Source organism: Muntiacus reevesi, chromosome 3 (assembly GCF_963930625.1).
Source record: "Muntiacus reevesi chromosome 3, mMunRee1.1, whole genome shotgun sequence".
Classification (NCBI taxonomy): domain Eukaryota; kingdom Metazoa; phylum Chordata; class Mammalia; order Artiodactyla; family Cervidae; genus Muntiacus; species Muntiacus reevesi.
Window position 1 is genome coordinate 88,124,884 of NC_089251.1, and position 23,136 is coordinate 88,148,019.

General features: G+C 49.5%; 1 protein-coding gene across 2 annotated transcripts in view; it reads right to left on the reverse strand.

The window, feature by feature from the left end:
- Positions 1 to 4,033: 4,033 nt before the first annotated feature.
- The window catches only part of ADD2 (adducin 2), a 116,621-nt gene continuing 97,518 nt past the window's right edge, over positions 4,034 to 23,136 (reverse strand). For both annotated transcript variants that reach the window (XM_065929483.1, XM_065929482.1), the window contains 6 exons: positions 22,469 to 22,726; positions 21,446 to 21,565; positions 20,327 to 20,416; positions 18,210 to 18,357; positions 16,154 to 16,279; positions 4,034 to 9,042 (listed from right to left, as the gene is read on the reverse strand). In XM_065929483.1, the coding sequence (XP_065785555.1) occupies positions 8,735 to 9,042; positions 16,154 to 16,279; positions 18,210 to 18,357; positions 20,327 to 20,416; positions 21,446 to 21,565; positions 22,469 to 22,726 (1,050 nt within the window). In that variant the 3' untranslated portion in view covers positions 4,034 to 8,734. The remainder of the gene's footprint in view (positions 9,043 to 16,153; positions 16,280 to 18,209; positions 18,358 to 20,326; positions 20,417 to 21,445; positions 21,566 to 22,468; positions 22,727 to 23,136) is intronic.

A 23,136-nucleotide genomic window follows, 5' to 3' on the forward strand; every position in this document is an offset into this window, starting at 1 on the left:
AACACCATGCTCTCCTCATTCGTTGATGTTATTCAACCTTTGACTGCCCATGCCTCATTTTAGAATATGGCATTGTTTTTCATCATCAAAATTTATTTTTCTTGATTTAAAGTGCTCCCTTTTCATGACTGGCTGGTCTTTTCTAATAAGTGGATATTAATAAAGATTTTCTTAACCTCTTCCTGCTTTTCGTAGTAATTCAGCTTCACTGAGGAGTACATCTTCCCATTTCTCAGACTGGTTCCTGCATTTGAACTGCTAAATCACTACCACACTGTTATTCTCCCTGTTTATTGCTGGAAGAGTGAGATCTTTATCTGATTAAAGACAGTCCCATCAGAGGTGTGTGGCTCTCTGTCCAAAGGTCCAAAGGAAGAGAAAAGGAAAGATTTTTGCATCTAAAGGTTACATTTTGTCAGATTCGTGGTCTAGTTATCTGTGTGGCACAGTGGACCATGCAATAACTTGACTGAAAACTTCCTTTTTCGTATTTATTAGGGTGGCCAGCACTAGCTGGGGTCCCAGCACTCTAACCCTTGTCAGGATCCTGGTGCTGAGGCATCTCTTCTTCCCCTTGTTACTGAGACCTTGCAAATAGGGCTCCAGCTGTGTGAACCCTGGACCTGGCTCTCTGCCTTGAGGCCAGGTCCCCGGTCCCCCATCCCCCGCCCCCGGCCACATCTCCTCCTCCTGTGTCCTGGGCATCCCTCACTGCTGTCAGTTATCTGGCTTCCACTGTGGGTCCCTTCCCTCTCCTCAGCAGGCTGGCTCACCTTTCACACATGGTTGGTTAACCTTAAATCTTCCTTCATGCACTTTATTTCTTGTTGTTCAGTTGCTAAGTCATGTCTGACTCTTTCCAATCACATGGACTGCAGCATGACAGACTCCTCTGTCTTCCACTGTCTCCCAGCGTCCACTGAAATTCATGCTGATTGAGTTGGTGATGCCATCCAACCATCTCATCCTCTGCCACCCCCTTCTTTTGCCCTCAATCTTTCCCAGCATCAGGGCCTTTTCCAGAGAGTTGGCTTTTAGCATCAGGTGGCCAGAGTCTTGGAACTTCTGCATCAGTTCTTCCAGTGAATATTCAGGGTTGATTTCCTTTAGGATTGACTGGTTCGATCTCCTTGCAGTCCAAGGGACTCTCAAGAGTCTTCTGCAGTACCATAATTTGAAAGCATCAATTCTTTGACCATCAGCCTTCTTTGTGGTCCAATTCTCACATCCATACATGACTACTGGAAAAACCATAGCTTTGACTATATGAATCTTTGTTGGCAAAGTGATGTCTCTGCTTTTTGATATGCTGTCTAGATTTGTCATAGCTTTCCTTCCAAGGAGCAAGTATGTTTTCATTTCATGGTTGCAGTCACCATCCACAGTGATTTTGGAGCCCAGGGAAATAAAATCTGTCACCGCTTTCACTTTTTCCCTATCTATTTGCTACGAAGTGATGGAACGGGATGCCATCTTAATTTTTTGAACATTGAGTTTTAAGTCAGAGTTTTCACTCTCCTTTTTCACCCTCATCATTAGTTCCTCTTTGCTTTCTACCATTAGAGTGGTATCATCTGCATATCTGAGGTTGAGGTTGTTGATATTTGAAGAAAATCCTCAGTGTTTCTAGCTAGTGGAGGGCACTCTGCCCCCATGTTTGGATGCCTTTAGTCACCACAATGGAAATTTAGGAGGAGGAGGCACTCATGGCTTTGGGCCAGGGGAGAGCCTCAGCTCCTGGGGGAAGCCCATGGGGACTTTGGGTCACCTGGATACAAAAAGAGGCTGCATTGTGGAAACAGTCGGCCTGAGAGTGGTGACTGAGTCTGTCTCTGTGGAGGTCTCTTTGCTCAGGACACTGGGTAGTGAGCAGTGGGGAAGAACTTGGGTTGCCTAGAAGAACTTGGTTTGCTTTTGAGCTTTACATATTTACCCATGGCCCAAGACAATTTCTGAGGCTGTTTCCTCATCTGTGTAATGGGTAATATTGATAGGATCGTGCTCTTAGTTTATGGGGATTAAATGAGGTGCTATAAGTTGCTTAAACAGAGCCTGACTGATGTGTGTGGACCTTCAACAAACACCGGGCCCCTTATTTGAGTAAAGATGAGCTGGGAGGGGCAAAACAGTTCTTCCCCCCTCTTCTTTCTCCCCTAGTATCTCTGTTCCCCTTTCACTCTTCAAGGTGACATATTAGCTTCCCCCGCTCCACCCTCACTGTCCTCTGATTCTGGAACCTCCTTCTGTTCCAGCCTGTGAATTTGTTCCTGCTTCCTTGTGGGGCCCACCCATAGGTTTGTTTCTGCCACTCCCTCCCATCCAATCCATCTGAATGGACTGTCCTCCACAGAGCTATTCACAAATCCACACCGCCTTTCCCTTCTCAGAAGACTGTAGCATTTTATCACCTCCCTCCCCAGTCAGAACTCAATGATTCAGACATCCAACTTTCCACACAAGAGATCTCTGGGATAAAAGTAGCATCCCACGTAGCACCCCTCTGGCTTCTGAGCCCCACAGAGCCGGGAAAACTGGGTAGCCGACAGAGAGGGGTCACACACTGGGAAGCCAAGCATGGTAGATTTACTAGGGTAATATCTGCAGGTGAGAAAACAGCACATACGTACAGAAATCCAGGGGCAGAGATATCACCCGGCACCACAAACACCAAAGCAGCGGGGGCTCAGCAAGTGGCTTTGGAAAGTTCTCTTGAAAATCCAAGGGCAGCTTTGGTGCTCAGAGATTCAAACAGAAAACTGTACAAAACCAACCCATAAATATATATATATATTATATTATATATGTGTGTGTGTATATATATAAAAATTGCAAAATAAAAGCCCAAGAAACTAGTCAATCTGCACACCAGTGGCTCAAAAAGTGTTAGCGTAAAGGCAAAACCCTTTGTGGGGAGGATGCACAATCCGGGGGCTGGCATTTCAGTAGCAGAAAGAGTATTTACATGGAACCCCTATCTGAAACCTCACAATACTAGGAAAAGCTAAACACAGACCAGGTATGTACAAGGGGAAGACGATTGTCAGACACAGACGTATCACCGAGACCATCCACAGCTTTAGAGAACACTGCACTCCACCAGGGCCCCTGCGCCCTGCCAGGCCAGCCGGGCTCAGGACTAGTTCTGCACCCCTTCTCCCCGCACCGGGAGAGGGCTGGGACTCGGCGGTGTAGCGTAGTTTACAGAAATTTAAAGGTGGAGCAGCCTGTGGAGATCAGTCACCCACAAAGCAGGACTGATAGGCATGGGGTAGAGTTGAAATGTAGGGGCTGGGGTCCCCAAAATCTATTCCCATTTTATGAAGGCTTTGATGTACTTAATGCAGCCCCTGTCCTTGGTCCACCTGTCTTCCTCCTTCTGGTTCACTTTCAAAGAGAAGATCTGGCCTTTGCATGTCTCCGAATTATACAAGATTCTGGGGGAAAGAGATTAGGGCTTTTCTTGCTATTCTCCTACCAACCCCCTCAAGGCCTCATTTTCTTCACACTGCTAAGAGAGAGGGGGGGGGTTACCCATCACTGCTGCTTGGGAAGAGTGGGTGAGAAATGTCGGGGGCTGACTATCCGGGGGCAGCCACTGGTACTTCCCCAGGCCAGCCTCGCCCATGTCCCTCTTCACGTCAGTAATGGCGACCACTCCTCCTCTGTCTTCAGGCCCCAATGTCTCATAGTGATGACTCAACTCTGGGGGCAATCTGAAGGCAAAGATCACCAAATATCAATTTGGCAAAACTTCATACCACCTAAGTACAAACCAACACGAACCACAACTTCTACACTTCTAAGAAAACCCTAACCGAAGATTCTCCCTCATCATTCCCAAAAGGAGAAGCCTGTCTATATGAAAAGAATTCAAGGTGCTTTCTCGGGTCGAGAGGGACACCCCACCTGAAATCCTCATGCCGAGTCCTGCATAAGGTGGCTTCTCACTGTGGGAGGCTGAAGAGGGATCGATGTGCATGGGTGACAGGCCTCTACCTGTGCACTCAGTTCTGGTAAAAAGGAGATTACATCCATGCCTAGACAGGACTTCTGGAGCTCATCACACTACTGTGTACTGTGCACATTTTTTCATATCGTGGCACCCGTGGACCTGTCCACAGATAAACAGCCAACAAGCACATGAGTCAGTTCAGGCCTCTGACACTCGAAAGCGCCCCTCTCAGAACAGATGTGGAGCTGTGGTGACAGAACGTCCCTTCAGGTTTTGAACTGTGAGGATCCCTGTCGTTTCTGAGGAGGTGGAGAGCACAGATGTGTCCCTCCTTCATTCCTTCTCAGACTCTTTGAATGTTATCATCTTAGGCTTGAGCTCATGTGGTACAGAAGATGTAAAAGGACCTGCTGCCTCTGCGTTCAGAGAGACAACTGCAAAGTTCAGCCACCTCAAGAGTTGCCACTGACCCACACGAGGATCCTGGGGGAAGGCAGTAACTTTTTTCATTTGTTCAATAGACAAAAACTGCATACTCCTGCCTGGAGCTACAGCATAAAATGTATCCTCATGCAAAAGATGGCACAGAGGCTGAGGGTGGGCTATGCGTCCATCCGCCCCTCTGCCTACCTCCGTGGAAAAATCCACCCTTCTTTTCCATCTTCTAGGCTTTCAGAAGTGAACTGTGCTGTTGGGTGAATGGTTCTCTCAAGCCCACAGCAACCGGAGAAGTGGCCCCATGGCCCTTCTCCCCATGTTGATGGTAGGAGCCCTCTGTGATGACAGCCCCGAGCCACATGCATGACTGTCTTGCCCCATTCAGGAGTGACCGACATACCACTAGGTAGGGGGCAGAGGCTGGGCTCCATTGACAATCAATGTTATAAGAGTGATGCTCCCCAGTGGGGTTCCTACTGGACCAGGCTTCTTATCCAGCTCCCTCCCACCAAGTCCTTTAAAAAGAATTCATCTGTCTATAGAAGAACCCTGTCTTCTTTACAGGAGCACAGAGGGAGGTTACTTTTATCTGTATAACCTGGCCAAAGTCGGACAGTGACTTGGGTCAGGTCTGGGGGCTCCTATGGAGCACAGATCTGGGCTGGCCTCTTGGCAGCGCTTTTTGCAAAGTTTCAGTAAAGTTTGTGCATGCTCTCACACATCACTGCTGGGTGCCAGCCCGTGCACAGAGAGCCACTGGCGCCAAGCTTGCGTCTCCATACGCATCTCTCCCTCCACCTCCGCACTCCCACACCTGCCCGTCTTCCCAAGGAAACAGGCTCAGAAACCACTCCACTCCCCAGTTCAGCCTCCAGACCACAGCTTGTTTGTCTACACCTTCTCATCCTTTTCCACGGCATAGCTACACTTTACTGGAAACTATCCTATGGCCTAACAATTCTGAGCTTCCCATATGTACAATTTCTCCAGACAGATAACTGGTCAAAGTATTCAGCCAAACTTTTATTCAGAGCCAAAGAACATGTCCCTTCTTGTTTGGACCCCACGCCTGCTTCTGTAGCACTCAGAGCACGGCCTCTGAGCCCCAGAAGGCATTTCCTACACTCGCAAGGGGAGGAGAAAAGGACTGGGGGACGCGACGGCTCTCCTAGCAACTCTAGCCCGAGATAAAACAGAACCCAAAACTGCACTGAGCACTAGTTCTTTGACTATCCCTTCTCCTCATTGTAAAGTTCTCATCAGATGCCTTCTCCAGAGAATTTCATGGGAATGAATTCTGCACTGCAAGCTCACTATTTGCTATAAAGATAAAGGCAGTGTAAGGCAGCTCACCACACCTGTTTCGGCGCTGATGTTTCAGAAAGGCCTCCTCATGGAGCCCTCCCAATCCTCCAGCGCTGTCCCCCCTGGCCCCCGGCCCTCCACTCCATTCTCCACTCAGCCACCAAAGGAATTTTTTTAAAATGCAACCTACTCTTGATCTACCCTGACCACAGCCCTCAGCGGCTCCAGACACTGTACATGAGAAAGTCTAGCTCCCCCACACCTTCTACCAGTTTCTTTACAATCCACTCTGCTCACCCATGAACTGAAGCCCACCACCCACCTCACACTGTCTGTCCCAGCAACATTGAATCACTCCAAGGACACACCTGGCATTCCAAACTTCTAGGCCTTTGCACATGCACTTCAACTATCACCAATGTCCTGCTCATCTTCTTGTCCTCCTGGAAAATTTCTCTTTGTTCTGAAAACCTAACTCAAGCATCACTCCTTGCAGGAAGGTTTCTCTGGCCTGGAAGATAGTAAATTGATGTCTCCTTATGCCACCTCCACACCCTTGCCTATTCCGTAACATGCCTCCTAGACTCGGAGACCTCTTCTGGGCAGGGACAGTCCTCAGGCCTGGCCCATGACCCAAGCTCATGCATGGTTTTTGAACACATGAAGAAGGAACAGATGGATGGATATGAGGTGGCCCCATGGCATAAACTCCTGCAAGGCACGTTCATCTAAATGAGGCCTCCCTGTTGTAAAGAGAATAGAGAGAATTTGTTGAAAGCAAAGAGTCAGTCGAGATTATTTCTGAGCCACAGTCAGTCAAACACAGAAAGCTGCACCAGTGACTGTGTCCATCCCACCTTGCTCTTACCACCACCTGCCACTGACTATTCTAGTCACAACAATTGTTTTCTTTTAATGTCAGCATAGTGCCTGCCGCTGAGTTGATCCTTAACAAATATCAGGATGAATGGGTGGATGTGAAATAGTTTTCTTTAAAAGAAGGCATCAAAGGATTGGCTTTGAAAGGCATTTCCCACATCACAGACATTTCTGACCTGGGCCGTCCATCACAAGATTTGACTCAGAAGCAAAACAGAGGAGTCTGGGCAGCAGTTAGGAATCTGCTCTAGGGACACCCAGTATCAGGCTTTCTTTAGTAATGTGTCAGTTTCGTTTCTTCGCCTCATCCTTACCAACTATGGATGGTAATCCTGGCCCCAACCAGAAGGCTCTGGCCTCTCCTTTGTCAGAAGTCCACACTGGCCCAGCCACAGCCGACAGTCACCAGGAACTTACTTTGCACTGATGGGGGAAAAGGTGGGTGGTCTCCCACCTTCACTTCTGCAGTGGAGAACCAGTTGCAGAAATGAAACAGTCCTGGACAAAAACAACCACTCTTGGCAATGAAAGTTTTCTGATCATCACAGCTGCTAAGTGCAAAGGCTCTGACTCTGACAGACCTGGATTCAATCCAGGTTCTGGATCCTTCTAGCCAAGTCACTGAAACAAGTCAATTATCTTTTGGGAGGGTCTCAGTTTTCATACCCATAAAATGGGAATAATCTGACCCACATCACAGTACTGTCTCAAGAGTTAAAGGAAATAGTGTATGTGAAGCCTGCATAGTGTGTGTGTATGTGTGTGAGTGTGTGTGTGTGGTAAGTGCTCAAAAGCGGAAAACTATGATTAAGAACTTTCAAAAATACTTTGACAATATTCAGGACAGAAAGGGAAAATATTCTTTGAAGACTCTGTGCTTAAAAGAGAATGGATTGTCTATTTTTTAGGAGCCAACAATGCTCATAGATCAATGTCCCACCGAAAGGTATGAAAGATAGTGATGGCATTTCAAAAACAGCTGTGGCTCTTACAGGCCCTAGGATGGATGGACAGACAGTGACAAGGCCAGGGACACCCAAGCCTTTCTCTGAAAGCTGATCCAAGAGGATTAATCCTGAAGAGCTCACCTCATTCTCCTCTGCTGGACCCATAACCCAGAGGAGCCAAGGTCAAGGGGCCAAGGGTAAGATGCCAGTTCCAGGCTATGAGCCAGGGTTTCTAGGTTTGAGGGAAAGTCAGGGGACCCCTAATGCTGGACTGGAGGCAAACCAGACAAGCAGTGTTGCTCAAGTGTCAGGAATGCTGGAAAGGCGTCCCATATCCACACTGTCCTGATCCTTCTTGTACCACCCAAAGCTAACAGAAGATCAAAATTTCCCCAAATTTCAGCCCTGAGCATGAGACGAGTTTTTTTCTAAGCTAAATTTGGTTTTAGTTTTCAAGCGCCTGAGATGCACAATTCAAATGTATTAAGTCCCTGGCATCTTATATTGATCAAACCATCCCCTGCTTTGTGGTTGACCTGGCTGCCCTCATGCCTGCCCACTCTTACAACTGTTCCGGCCATCATTCCAGAGGTTCCATGAAGAAAGCTCAGGGTTAGTGGTTGGGGAAGCACAAGCTAAGCCATCAGCCCTTGGGAACAGGGATTAACTTCTGGAGGAGGGGACAGGTCCATTTGTCTGGGTACTGTGAGCAGCAGGGCCATTACCCTACAGGAAAGAGAAGAGAGATTTCTAAATATAGTGACAGCTCCACCAGCAAGAGACTGGGTTCCCACAAGGACAAGGGCCTTGCTCTGGGAAGCCTCAGCCTGTCTGAATGGGGCCTGGTTGGTGAGAGATGGCGGCCGGCTTTGGCCCCTTGCCCTGGGCTCAGATCAGGGGCAGCATCCTTGTGAGGGCGGCCCACGACTAGGCAGTGTTGTGTCTGGAAGGAGCACAGGACCGCGAGCCAGAAGACGTGAATTCTAGTGCGAGCTCTGCCTTGAACTAGCTGAGTGACCTTGGGAAAGTCACCTGGTTTCTGTGGGGCAGAGGGACAATGAGGGGCTGGGGGGACAATCTCTTAAGTTTCCCATTGGAGTGTGATCCAGGGCCTACTCGATCCCTCCTCGGCCCCACGCCTCCAGGGTCAGAGGTGGGAGAAGGCGGGGCAGGGGTAGGGGAGACACAAATGGGAGCCCCAGGGGACTGAGGATCAGGACTCCACTTTCTCCTTCTTTTTGCTCTTCTTCAGGAAGGATGGGGTGCGGAATTTCTTCTTCTTCTTTGAGGGAGACTTGGAAGGCGAGCCCTCTGGGGACATGGGGCCGCTGGTGACAGACTCGGTTTTGTCCTTGGAGGTATCGACATCCGTGTCAGCATTGGTGGTCATCTGGCTGAGGCCTTTGCTGAGGGTGTCCTCCACCGTCTGCTCGTCCTCTCTCCCGTTGACCACCACGCCTTCCGGCTGCGTCACTTCCGGTTCTGCGGTGGCTTTGCTTGTTTCCGTCAGTTTAGCCTCTTCTAGAAAGAGATCCAAACACATGACCCATCAGATTTCATTCAGACAAGAGCTTCTGTCTGGGGCTAACAGAACCATTTGCAGGCAATTCTATGTGGGAAATCTAGAGCCATGGGAGTGGCAGGCTGACGTTGTCAGGGGAGGGAGTGGCAGGGCTCTCTCCCAGACAGTGGAGAACAGGCCCTTGGCGGGCTAGGGACTCTGGGCTCTTGTCTACAGATGTAAATGGGTCATGATGTCCAACGTGGCAGCAACCAGCAAGGGCCCAGGTGGGAGCTTTCCTTGGTATGGACAGAACAAGGAAACAGACACGGGCAACAGGGAGGCTGGACAGCTCAGGGGAGGTGTCTAAGAACTGTAACTGGTTCAGTTTCACCAGTAAAAGTATGAAGATGACATGTTTTCATACCCATTTCATTTCCCACACCAGTGAGGGACTTTAAAAAATGGAGAGTATCTTCCCAGTAGGCAGAGCAGGGCAGGCAGAGGGGGATCCCTGAGTGGTCCAGACCCTACAGACTGTTCAAGGCCAGAAACAGAACCCTCCAACCGCCCCTTCTCCTTCTTCCCACTCTCACCCCACCCTGCTTCCCACTCAAGTTCTGAAATGCATGGACGGGGAGGGAGGAAGGAAAACTCTATAACTGCAGACTTGGAAAAGTAGAAGGGAATGTGAAGATCATCTAGCTCCTCCCCATTTTACCAATGGGAAAATTGAGTAAAGTAGTAAAAGGGGACAGACTTCAGCCTCCTGCTGTCCCAGCTTAATGCTCTTTATACACCTCTCAGTTTCTGAGAGGTGTGAGTGTATCTGTGTGTGAGAGTCATGTGTGTGAGTGCACACCTGTGTATGTGTGCACATGAGTGCACATGTGTGACTGGATGTTAATGTGCATGTGTGTGCACGTGTGTGAGTGTATGCTTCTATAAGTATGCAAGTGTATGTGAGAGTGCACATGTGTGTGTGTGCATTATGCATGTTTGCACATGTGTCATGTGTCTGTATGTGGGTGCACATGAGTGCTTGTGTGTACGTGAGTGTACATGTGTGAAATGTGCACGTGTGCATGTGAGTATGCACGTTTGAGTGAACATGTGTATCTGAGTGTGCACGTGCATGTGTGTGAGTGCACACCTGTGTGTGTGAGTCTGTGCATGAGTGCACATTTGTGACTGTGACTGGGTGTTAGTATTCACATGTGTGAGTGTGCACTTCTGTGAGGGTGCAAGTGTGTGTGAGAGTGCACGTGTGTGCATTATGCATGTGTTTGCACATGTGTCTGTATGTGAGTGCACACAAGCACTTGTGTGTGTGTGAGTATGCATGTATATGTGTGAAAGTGAACATGTGTGCTTGTGAGTATGCACATATGAGTGAGCATGTGTATCTAAGTGTGTGAGTGTGCACATGTATGTGAGCGTGCACATGGTATGCATGTGTTAGTGTACATGTGTGAGTGTGCATGTGTGATTGCACACAAGTGTGTGTGTGCATGTTGAACACACACATGTGTACATGTTAATGTATATGACTGTATTGTGTGAGTGTGCATGTGAGTGTGCATGTGTGTAAGTAGAAGGGATAGCTAGGGAAGGTGGGGCAGGTCATTTACAGAGTGGGACAAAACAGACATCTTGGGAAAGGGCTAGGGTTCTTGACAGGGTAAAGACTGAAGAAATACCTGGTTACATGGGAGAGGCAGGTAAATTTGGGAACAGTTAGAAAGCAGCAGAATGGGCTAGTTTAACTCTCTGGGCAAACCAAAGTCTTCTCCAGTGACTCCTGAGGACTGTCCTCTCTTAGTACTGAGGGTCTTGGCCATGCCTCCCATCTTCCTTCTGTCTGGCCCACATCCTGCCATCATCCACCTACCAAGTCCTCTAAATCCCTTGACTCCTATGGTCCTTACAGCCCGCTCTCCCACCGTGCATTCCCATGGTCGTCACTGGCCATGCTCTTGAACACAGGAAAGCAGTCCAGACACAACCTTCCCCCTGACCACTCTCCTCTCCTCTCCTCACCTGCTTTTGGCCTCATCAACCATCTGTCCCTGGACCCCTCTCTGCCATCACAGCCTGTTTCCCTCTGCCTGGACCACCCATCTCTATCTTCTCCATGTCCCCAACCTTCACCCACACAATGAATCAGCTTGAGTCTTACCCTCCCCTTAAACTCTTTCCTGATCCCATTCCTGCTTCCAGGTAGAATGTGTCACTCCTTTTGGCCCCTACTATACAAATTTCCATTACAGCAACTATAAAGCAATCACTTCTTTTTAATGTCTATCCCCTCCCTCAAAACTGGAATAAATTAGAAAAGACTGTGTTTAATTATCTTTGTAGCTAGCTCATAGGAGGTACTCAAAAAGTGATTGTGGAATCCATGAATGGTTGAATGCATCAGCAAACAAATGAACATGCGAATGGTTTTATTCCAACCAAGCCACCGCCACACATTGTCATCTTTCTTACTCGTCACAGCCTGAGCCAACCATGTAAATAAAGAGCAGCCTGTGTGCCGGCCCTTGCCTCCTGAACCTCCTCCTCTGTCCCCACTCTCAATCTCCTGGACTTTTGTTCCTTTCATGGCCCCTCACTTAGGTGACCCATGAGGTCATGTTTCTCAAGTCTCACCCTCTCAGATGACTTTGTTACCTGCTTTCTAGCTCCATGAACACAACTGTGGATCAGAGGGCTCCCCATTTCTGTCCATGTGCCACTTCCTGCCCTAGTGGTAATAGGCATCCTCACTCCAACAGCACCATTCACCCATGCCCACCCCAGCAGCCTCATCCACAGCTGCAGCCTCTGCTGTGTCTTGCTTTAGGAGCACACACCCAGGTTCTTCTTCCCCATCCAGAAAATGAGACCATGCTGAGAGATGCTGAGACCAAAGCTGAGAGACGCTGGCAGTATACAGAGCTCTCTCATGATGAACTGCTCAGAGAGCAGCAGAAAACACAAAGTGGGGCTGGGAGGCGTCAGGCCTCGGAGAAGTAAGGTTCCAAATTAAGGTCATCACTCCCTCACCTGGAGGAAACCAAAAACGCTGAAGGGTGTGTCTGGCCAAGAAAAAGGGCAGCAGGACAGGGCTCTAGTAATACTTATTGGGCCCCAGTAAGAAAAGCATCAAGGACCAGCTCTGAGAGTCCAGATCCCTCCTCTGCTAAAAGGCCAAAACAGGTAAGATCAGAACTTGATGGGTCTTCAGCTATTTGAAGACCAGGTTGGGAAGAGCCCCAGTAACTAGAAGCAAATGGAAACTCACCTTCTCACATCCCCTAAGGAGAATCACTGGCTTTCTCTCCTACATGGGGCATTTGGAGCTCTGGGAGTAGGAGACAGATGTGGGAGTGGGTGGAATGAAGTAGAGGCTGGAAAATGGGGGTGTCTATCCAAGGATGGTGGTCAGGAAGCAGGAGGAAGAGGAAAGGGAGTAGGGAGAGTGTCCTTTCTCTTTCAGAGAAAGACTGGGCTTGACAGTCACGGACAATATCTACACCCTCGTGGGTTGGAAAGAGCTGAAAGGCTTGCAGAGGCTGGAGGAGGAACAGAGGTGCTTTGGGAGGGAGATGGCAAGCTTGTTTGGGTACTTACCTCTCAGAGTGGATTTCTCACTTTCCCTCAGCATCCAAACACTTGTCTCTCAGTCCTCCAGTGTCCCTTCCCAGAAAAGCCCACTCCCTGGAAAGCTCACTATACTCTTGTCTGCCAATCCAAGCATATATTTCCCCATGGTTTGGTTCAAGCCTCCCTTGACATTTGACAACGATCTTGCCCTTTTCTAAACCTACTACCAATATATTAATTTTACACTTGAGTGTGGCCCCCTCCCATACTGAGTATGGGATGGCCCTGTGACTTGGAAGAAGCAACAGAATGCAGAGGAAGTGCCACTAGAGGAAATGCCACTAAAGGAAGTGCCACTAACCAGCCTCAGGCTGAAGAATTAAGAAGGCCTGGCAGCTTCTGCTAGCTTCTGTTTGGGGAGCCCTGAGGCACCATGTATAAAGTCCAACAACCTTGATGGGAACAAAGATGGAGAGGCCACATGAAGAGTATCTACAATCACATGGAGAGAGATAGACAGACAAAGAGGCCCAGCCATTCCACTGTCCCAGCTGAGCCCAGCCTTCCAGCTATTCCTGCCAAGGCACCTGACATGTGAGTGCATTATCTTGGAAATTCTAGTTCAGTCAGGCACCCCGATGACTGCAGCTCCAACTGACATCAGTGGAGCAGAAGAACCATCCCACTGAGCCTAGTCAACCCACAGAAGAACTAATTTCCATAAACCAGTTCTCATTAAGTGCTATGATTTAATAATTATCTACTGCTACATAACAAACCACCCCAAAACTTAGTGACTTGAAACACCAAGCAGTATAGTATCTCTCACACCCCTGGGAACACAGAAAACAGTGAGAGCTCATTTATGAAAGCACAGTACAGGATCCTTTTATATTTAGGAGCTCATTTTATCCTGATAATGATGCTGTGAATTAAGAAAGGAAAGGATTCATGTTAGTTCCCCATTCTTTAGTGTTTTTTAAGCAACTTATTTAAGATGGCTAAATTAGTCAGTGACAGAGCTGAATTTCTAATGTCAAATGCAGGGCTATTTCTTTGCAGGGCTAGCCAGTGCTCCTGGGGGGATGGAGTTGGCAGGGGCAGGGACAGTCAGGAGCTGGTCAAAGAGAAGGTGATGACAGAGATGACAGAGGTGAGGGAGGAGGACTTGAAAGCCTCTTTCAGAGAGGCTGGGAGGTAGAAGTCAAGGAGACAGAGGAAGAGTGATGGTGAGGTGATTTAGCACAACAGCATTTGAGAGTATAGTGACAGATGGAGAAAAGCCATTCCTGACCCAATAGGTGAGCTACACGTCAAAGTGCAGATGCTGCTTGGAGGGTTAGCCCTGTCACCCTGAGAAGCCGGGCAAGCCATCAGGCAGCATGGCCAAGTCACCCAGCCCCACCTCACAATAGTCACCCTAGACAGCTCCAACTGGGCCTCATCACATGAGGTCAGCTCCAAAGAGGTCCACATTCCCCAACTCTGTCTATTTCAGAAAGTCTCTTTTCTAACCACTCAACTGGGATGTGCCTCTCCATGGAGCACAGAGTTGGGTCAGAGAAAAGCAGGAATTCAGGCAGTGGGAAAGCAGTGATCCCATCCCTTACATCCTCCTCTTCCTGCCCTCTGTCCCACTGGACAGTAGAGATTGCTCTAAGGGGCTCCCAAGAGCTGAAATGGAAGCCTCCTCTCAGTGGCATCACCTTCCTGCAGTTGGCCGCAGGGATGCTGCAGACAGCAGTCAGGCTGGGTGCTCTCTGCATCCAGATCAGGCAATTGTGCCCCCAGGTCATTCAGGCTCTGGCCTCCAGCCCTAGAAGACATCATAGGCTCCTTAGATGGGCCCATGCATTAGGAATGGGCTCCAGACATGCTCCTGAGGCCACAGGAACTGCCAGAGGGGAGCACCCAGCAGCTGGTCCCACAGTTCTTTCACTGTGGGGGCTTGTTGCTTGTGGGTGGTGTGCCCCATGTGAATACCAGAGTGTGCATGAGTGTATCTATCTTAGAGAGAGCCTAGTCCATGCACAGCACACGTGGAATTGGTCATGGCATTTACAGTTAGGAAACCTCCCAAAGGCAAGGTTGTGAACTGCAAATTAAAAATTGAGGAGAAACCTATTTCCTTTGAAAAAGTCCTCCCTCCCCACATTGTGAGTGTTGGAGTAAGTTAGTAAACAGCATCTCTATACTTCCGACAGAGACAGGTATTCAGAATCAGACTAACTCCTTTGATGAAGGCACAAATGGGAAGAGAGGAAAACATCGTGCAGACAGGCCGGCAACACTGTGACGAGACAGAGTGAACACAGTCATGGGACATCCACTCAGGCTCTGGCCTCAAGCAGATGGGTTTCCTCTGGCAGCGCTAGGCCTGGTCAAGGCAACAACTCATTTACAGAAGGAGCTCAGGATTGTGGTATGCAAGCAGCATCCACATGTCTGGCCATTCTACCCAGCAAGGGGAAGGTTCCATCAGGCCACCCAGCTGGTACCATCTGCATGGGGTCCAGCCCTCCCTGGTAAGGGCCTCAGGGGATCCAGGGGAGGAGCATTCATTCCCCACAGTGATTCCAGAAGCTCATTAAAGACACTTTCATGATCTGGGAGGTGTGGACTATATTATTATTATCTACCAAACCTATATAATTAATCATAACCACAATTGGATCTTATATTTAAATCATGCTTTTACTCTTTCCAAGTATGTTTTCATCTATACCTTCCTTTATATATAAAAGAACCTTAAAAAGCAATGTTAGTAGCCCCATTTGACAGACAAGGAAACTGAGGCATGGAGACTGATCTTCTAAAATCAGCAGTTGAGTTCTTATTAGTTAGCAGTTAAGTTGGGCCTAGAGCTCTGTTCTATAAGCTAGTATCTAATGATGTGGTTTTCAACCTGGGCTATGTATTAGACTCACCTGGAGAGAGATCTTAACACTTCAGGCTGCACTCCTCCGCCCCCACTCCTAGACCACTGAACTCAGAATCACTGGGGTAGGACCCTGGCAGGTGTCAGGAACTGTAAAGCTCCCCAGGTGATTCCAGTGCACAGTCAAGGTTGATAGGGACATCATCAGCCTTACCTGGGAGCTTGCTGGACATGCAGGGCCTCAGGTCCCACCCCAGACTTACTGCATCTTAATTTTAACATTTTAATCTTCACTTAAACCAGATGCCTAGGTGAATCCTATGCACAGTAGGGTCTAAGCACTGGGCTGCTGCATCTAGAAAGGCCCACCAGCCAGTCTGGCCTGAGTTGGAGATGAGGCGGCTAAGGGCCAATCATTAACGTACTCAGCATTGCTCAGACCGGGCTATACCCGTAAGGTGTATTGTCACAGCTTGTGAATGGAACAAGCTTAAAACTGGTAACCTCTATTTCAGGATCCCTAGGAACAGCAGAGGGGAAGGAGTTTCTGGTAGGAAGGCAGCGTGTGTGAAAAGGCGGGGGCGTTGCAGTGTACAACCCCTTGCAGACCCCTTTCTCGGTCTGTGGAGGTGCCTCCTCCCTGCCAGCGGCTCAGCTCGACTCACCGTCCACAGATTTGGAGGGAGAGCCCACAGGACTCTTCGGCTCGGACTTGGCCGGGCTCTGAGCTGGAGAAGCAGGTGCAGACTTTACCGGGGAACCGGGCTCCTCTGGGGCAGGCTCCTTCTCTCCTGGAAACACAGACAAGCAACTCAGGACAGAGGCCAGGGAGATGAGAGATGCACGGACAGAGTGCTTGAAGGCAATGCTTTCTTCTACGTAGTCCTCATTTCTCCTAACTGGAATTAGCTGCTTCCCCATCCCCTCCACCCCCACACTAACACACACACTTTTTAAAATGTCTGCTACACTCTGGACGAGGCAAATGGGAGGAGTCAGAGTCCAGTTCTGTTTCCTCCATCAAATCACAACCTCGGATGGATTATATTACCCCTGATGTGGATGCAAGACTGCAGGAGAATTCCCGCCCACCATTTGTATGCAGCTCATATACTATTTATGTAATTTACATGTTCAGCCCAAACAATCTCTAGAGACAAAAAGCACTATATTTTTCTATCTACTTCTTCGACTGGCACGTGAGAACTCCAAACAAGCTGGCAAGAGTTCTTCTAGTGCCTTTGTGCAGAAGGTGGCTGACTTTGGGTGGGGAGGGTCCTTCCGTGAGGGAATAAAAGCCTTTGATACCATGCAGGGGCCTGTGGGACTCCTGGGCACAAGGCCTCTCTGTCCCCCATTTCTTTGATTATAGGAAGCTACCTTCGTTCAACCTCCATGACCTTCCCTGAGTTCCAATGGGGAGATTCAAGCTGTTGTTAATTATAAAAGGGACAGGAGGTGAGACGAGGGAGAAACAAACAGCAAGAGCAGCCTTGGGGCAAGGCCCATCAGAGGAAACACACACCATATCTTTGAGCTATTTTGCAGATACTGAAACGCCTTCCAAATGGAAGAAGGTAATGATTAACAATGATATGCTGCACACAAGCATGTAGACCCCAGATCAGTTGGAACTAAAGGTTGACAATGCTGACTCCTACTTACCTCACCACTAACCCATCCAAAGAACGTCCATGAGCTGATCACCCCTTCTTTGGACAATTAATACAAAATTTCTCACTATCTTCCCCAAGTTGGAACATACAGTTGTGAAGGCATTAGTCCACCATTGCCCCCTTGGCCTGGCAAAGCAACCAAGCTATTCCTATCTACTTCACCCAAAACTCTGTCTCTGAGATTTGATTCTGCACCAGTGCAGAGAGAAGCGGAGCTTTCAGCATCATCTTGTCTGGTGGACAAAATCAAGAGCTAAGTCCTGCATCTTAGACCCCAAGTGCATCTAGAGCAAAGAGAAGGGACAGCTCATGAGGGGAACAGAGAGGACTTCCTAGATGGAGAGAAGTTTGCCACGGAGCCTGAAGTGTAGACAATATTGAATAAGGTAGCCAAGAAGGGAAACTCTGCCAGGAAGGGACAAAAGCATGAACAAGCTCTCAAGAGTCAGTGCGGACAGATGGGCTTGACTGAGATTCTGACATAAAGGCCTTGGCTGCTGACAGTTCTGATTGCCAGGTTTATACCAAACCAGATAGATCTGTCAACAACAGTGATCACTATAATAACGATCATATTATTACAATTAACATTTATCTGGTGCTTACTGACCTAGGCCATATTTATAGGCCCTACTCTAAGCAAGCACCACACGGATTAACTCCTTCCCAGGTGAGAGCATCAGTGGGGTCATGGCAACACTGTATAACCACTGCCAGGTATGAGCCATGAGGGGCATTACTAGGGATAACAGTATTATGCTCATAACAATATTGTTTGGTGATGAGGCAGGGAGGTCAAATTGAAGACATGAGAGAGAAGAGACACAGAGAAGCAAATGAAGTTTGAAAACAAAGCAGAGAAGCCTGGACGGAGCCCTGGAGGCTCTGGTGGGCAGGAAGGAGTGGGATCCGGCTGCTTGGACGGGGGCAAGGGGTAGTGACGGCCTAAGTTGCTCTGCTGCCTCCCGGGTACCCCAAGCTCTCCCCTCCCTCCGGCAGGTCCTGAAGCACTGCCCCCCGCCCCCCCCCCCCCGGGGTTATTTACCCTCCAGTTCTAGCTTCTTCCTCTCCACCTCCTTCTTGTACTCCTCCAGCTCCTGGTCCGTGAGTTGGCTGAAGGGGTTGGGCGCCATCTCCTCGGATTCGTCTTTGGCATCCGCCTGGCCCTGGGACATCAGCTGGCTGTCTGTGGACTGAAAGTTAACCACAGAGCGTGTTGCCCTCTGAACGCCGCGCTCGGGGCCCAGGCCCCAGCTTCCTTTCAGACTCATGTGGCTGCCCATGGTCTTGCTAGGGACAGCGTGGCAAGCAGCTCCTTGGCAACAGCTCAGGGCCTTGGGGTGGGTTTGCTCACTCCTTCCCACGGCTGTCTCACCCCAAGACATGGATTCTCTGCAACTGCCTGGATGAATGCAGGGGTACCTCCCTCTGCCCCAGAAATAAAATCAAAGGATGCTCCCAAAGAAAAGGAAGATGCACCTTTATTGCAATCTCTCCTGTGGACACTTGCAAGCTGTCACTATGCAAATACAGTCAGCGGCCCACAGTCAGCCAGCCAAAACCCAGCAAGCAAAGCAACTTCAAGCCAGCCACTCCCCACCCACCACCCCTCCTCCCCCAGCAGCAGGACAAGCCACGCAGCACACAGCAGTAAGTCATATGCAAAACACACAGTGACTCCAGCATCCTCAGTCCAAACTGTTAGTTCTGTTGTGCACACAGTCATAAATTCAAGGAAGTCAAGGTCTTGAATCTTGGATCTTCAACCTGCCTGCTCTGCGGGTCCCTGCAGGGACACTGGCAAAATCACTGTGTTTCACCTCCTCTGGGGAGCCCCTGGCTCTGGAGAGCTCACCGCTGGGCCTTGTGTGAGCTCCGGGAATCCTTTGACCCCTCTAGCCCAGGACAGGGACTAATATTCAGACCCCACAGCCCTTTATCCCTTTATCCTAACTCAGCATCCTCCTCTTGGCCTTTGGGGATACAGTGCTCTGAAGCTGAGCAGCCAAAGAAAGTGAAGCCCAAGGGAGGTGAGCCAGAGCAGCGGACCCACACCATGCCCTCTGGGCCATCTGTTTCTGGCCCATCAGGTATTCTGATGATGGGCCCTGGGCTCCTACCAAAAGAAGGGCAGCACTGAGCCTATCTTAGGGAATTATGGGGTTCACAAGAGAGTCCAACACCAAGATCCCAAGAAGAGGGACTCCAAGGAGAGCACTTGGTATAAACGGCAGAGTTTTTAATAATTTTGCTCATTGTATCGAACTCTCACCTCCCCCCAATATCATGGGGTGGGTATGTCTATCCTTGATCCTGTAGTACATTTGATGTCCCTACTCTTGGCTGAGCTGGGGTGGGGCGGAGGGGATGGCATGACCTTCACACTTCCCTTGCCAACGGGCACCCATCTTGTGAGTTGCAGCCCCATCTGCAATCATGACATCAGTTTGCTCTGCAGAGAGGAATGGTCCCTGAATCCTCCACACACCCGGCCCTGGCCCTTACTGCTAAGGAGGATGCCACTGTGACTTTGCAATGAGCAGCAATGATTTCCAACACAAGCCAGAACTCTGACCTTTACCCCTTTCGCTAAGCACTACACAAACACTGTTCTATCTCAAGTATGGAAACAACTTTGTATTTTCTAACGCCATGTGGGTTTTGTAGGCAACTCACTGGCCCTCCCCCTCCTGTGGAGCACCCGTCCTTATATACACGTCTGCGCTCAGAGCACATGGGCATCCTCTCAGAGCTGTGGCCTGATGATGCCATATTCAAGCACAGAGGACAGAACCATTTGGAGCAGGCAGCTATAGAGCCGCTGGGAGTGGCCAGCCACGCTCCTGCAAGCCCGCCCTGCGGAGCACTGGGAGAGGGCAGAGAGGAGTTCCACAGGAGAACCGGGCAAGCCTATCACTCCAGCGGGTGGGCGGATTGGGCTGCTCCCCGCCCCCTCTCCCGCCCTCCCGGCATCCACAGAGGGGGATAAGACACTGTCCTCAGTCCTCACAGCATCCATTTTGCAGCAAAAGCACCAGCGCCCAAGATCACAGGGAAAGCTGAGCATATATGGGCTCAGGGGTCCTGCCGCCCAGCCCCGGGCACTGCAGACCCAGAAAGCAAACTCGTTTCCCCAGCAGGCGGGGGCAGCGTCTGCTGTACCGGGCTTCTGCTCTTCTCCGCGATGACGCTGGCCAGCAGCTGAGACTGGGGCCCTGCCGACTTCACATCCTGTCGGTTTTGTTCTCGAATCTGTGTGGAAAGGGAGAGGAGAGTGAGCTAGCAGTCCAGAAGCAGGGCGTACTTAGTAGGCCGCCCAGTGTGGTGTGAACATACACAGTAACATATCACGTCCACTCTAAGACAGTCTTCATGGCTGTTCCAGGGAATGAGTAGTTGATGTAAAACACCAGATTCTCATGAACTCTAAGAAGATCATTGTAAGCGATGAAGAGTGAAACGAGGCATGGTAGATCCTTGAGGGGGATTCTCAATTTTCAATATTCCTATAAAGCCCCTGAGGAATTGGTTTAAACTACAGATTTCTGGGGGAGAGGGACACCTCATACATGTTAAATCTCAAACCCGTGGGAGGAGGGTTGGGGGTAGCCCAGGAATCTGCATTCCAGAGGCGCACACATTGAAACACTACTCTGAGAGGATGCCTGGCCTATTGGAGGTGGTTCTATTACAACTTAGGTATTTAAAGTAACATGAAGAAAATAAGTGAGTGAACTGTAAAGCCAAGGTAGAGAAATAAATATAAAGGGTTTTGCAATTTTGAAAATGAGCCAAAGGGAAACAGCATAAAATTTGTAAAAATTCAATTTGGGGGCCTCTTAGACACATCTACTGTCTGAAGCTAGCAGCCCTCTCTTAGATGTTTACACATGATGAAAAAAGCACAGCACTTAGCACGGTGCCTGGAATGTGGCCAATAAATGATCGCTTCTTTCCTGTGTCAGCTTCTCTGCTGGCTCAGATGGTAAAGAATCTGCCTGCAGTGCTGGAGACCTGGGTTCAACCCCCGGGTCAGGCAGATCCCTTAGAAAAGGGAATGGCAATTCACTCCAGGATTCTTACCTGGAGAATTCCATGAATAGAGGAACCTGGTGGGCTACATTCCATGGGGTCGCAAAGAGTTAGACATGACTTGAGGGACTAACGCTTTCTTTTTTTCCTTCCCATAAGAGGCATCTAGGGTAAGTCGGGCACATCCTGCAGACATCCCCTCCTTACACCCTTGTGGGAGAAGAGATGGGAGGGTTAGCTACACCTTACCTTGTTGCGCATGTCCAGCACTTCTTGGGGGTCAGTATAGAGAGGCACAAATTGGTTTGGGTTTTCGATCCGTATGGGCATGCCACTGCTGGATTTCTCCACCTCGTCAGCCTTCATCCACTGAACACACACAAGGTCCAGTGGGTAAGACAAAGACACACAGCTCACCATCCACCCCAGTGGTCCACCCCAGGAGAGCTGGGCTGACCGGCCTGCATGGAAGGTCAGCAAGCCCAGACAAACACATTCCCTCCTCTCGGGGCACTTGGATATCTGTCTCCTAGAGCAGAGATGGGCAGCAGATGACCCAGCAACCAAACTAAGCCCCTGATCAACAGCCCTAAAAAACACTTCGGAGGGACAGAGCCTCGGTGACCAGTTTTGACAGACAGGCAGACCCTCGCGTATTAAGAGGACTTGTGGATAGTTACAGTTTTTAAATGCAGAGCTATTCTATTTGGCTGCCAGCTACTTACAAAGTAAGTAGTGAAAATCAAATTAAGGGTCAGAGGTGTTTGTGTGAGGGAGAGAAAGGGAAAGAGCATAAAATTTGTAAAAATTCAACCTCTGGGCAGGTCTCTTCCACACATCTAATGCCTAAAGCAAGTCCATAAAAGAGGGTATAATGGGAGAGGACAATGTCATAGAAGCAAGCACCCAACTCCCTCCTGGTTTTGCATCAGATGGTCAGTTCAAATGTTGGATACCCATCCCCCGAACTTCCCAGAAGCCCCTTCCGGATGTGGGAGCAAAAGGTTTTCATGCGGCTGAGAGTGACCTGGTTCAGCCACCCTCTGGACCCAGAAACTCAGCACAGAGATACAAGAAGCAGGTGATCTGCTCTGTAGGCGTGAGCGGCTGCTCACAGACGCCCAATAGGAAACCCTAAGGGGAGACAGGACTAGCCCAGGCCTGGGGGAGGTTTGCTCTGTTCCCTTTTTAAAGCGTCTTAACCCACACAGGTGGCTGGCCACTCTCCTCTGACCCCGATCTCCCCAGCGGAGCCCCCTCTGCCCTCCTTACTGTGGTCTTGGGCCGAGGGCTGCCCATGCTCCTCTGGACCTCGTCGGCCACGTTGACCCGCAGGTAGGTGTTGGGTGTGTTGAGCCAGCGGGTCTTCTCCTTCTGCTGCTTCTGGGCATGCTGCCGCAGAGCAGGCACCGGGGCGCCGTCCTCCTCAAATACGAAGGCAGTGACCGTGGCTGGAATCTCCACCTCACTTTTATGTTTGGTTTTCTCTTGAACGACGGGATAGCGGTAGGGGTAGCCTGTTCTGTAACCCTAAAAAGAACAAAAATAGAACCACTTAAGGTAGGGAAAATGGTCAGTAACATGCCAGCTGGCCAGCCCACACACTTCACCCCCTTCCATCTAAAGGACTCAGTTTAACCCAAAGTCTCCATAATAAAATACAATTCAGGCCTTGCCACACCTCTGGAAGAAAGTGAAATTGTTAGTTGCTCAGTCATGTCTGACTCTTTGTGACCCCCATGGACTGCAGCCCACCAGGCTCCTCTGTCCATGAGATTTTCCAGGCAAGAATACTGGAGTGGGTTGCTATTTCCTTCTCCAGGGGACCTTACCCACCCAGGGACTGAACCCAGGTCTCCCGCATTGCAGGCAGAGTCTCCACTTGTTCCCTGTCTTGGTCCCCCAACACCTCCTTTCCTTCACTCCAACAAGCCCTTTGA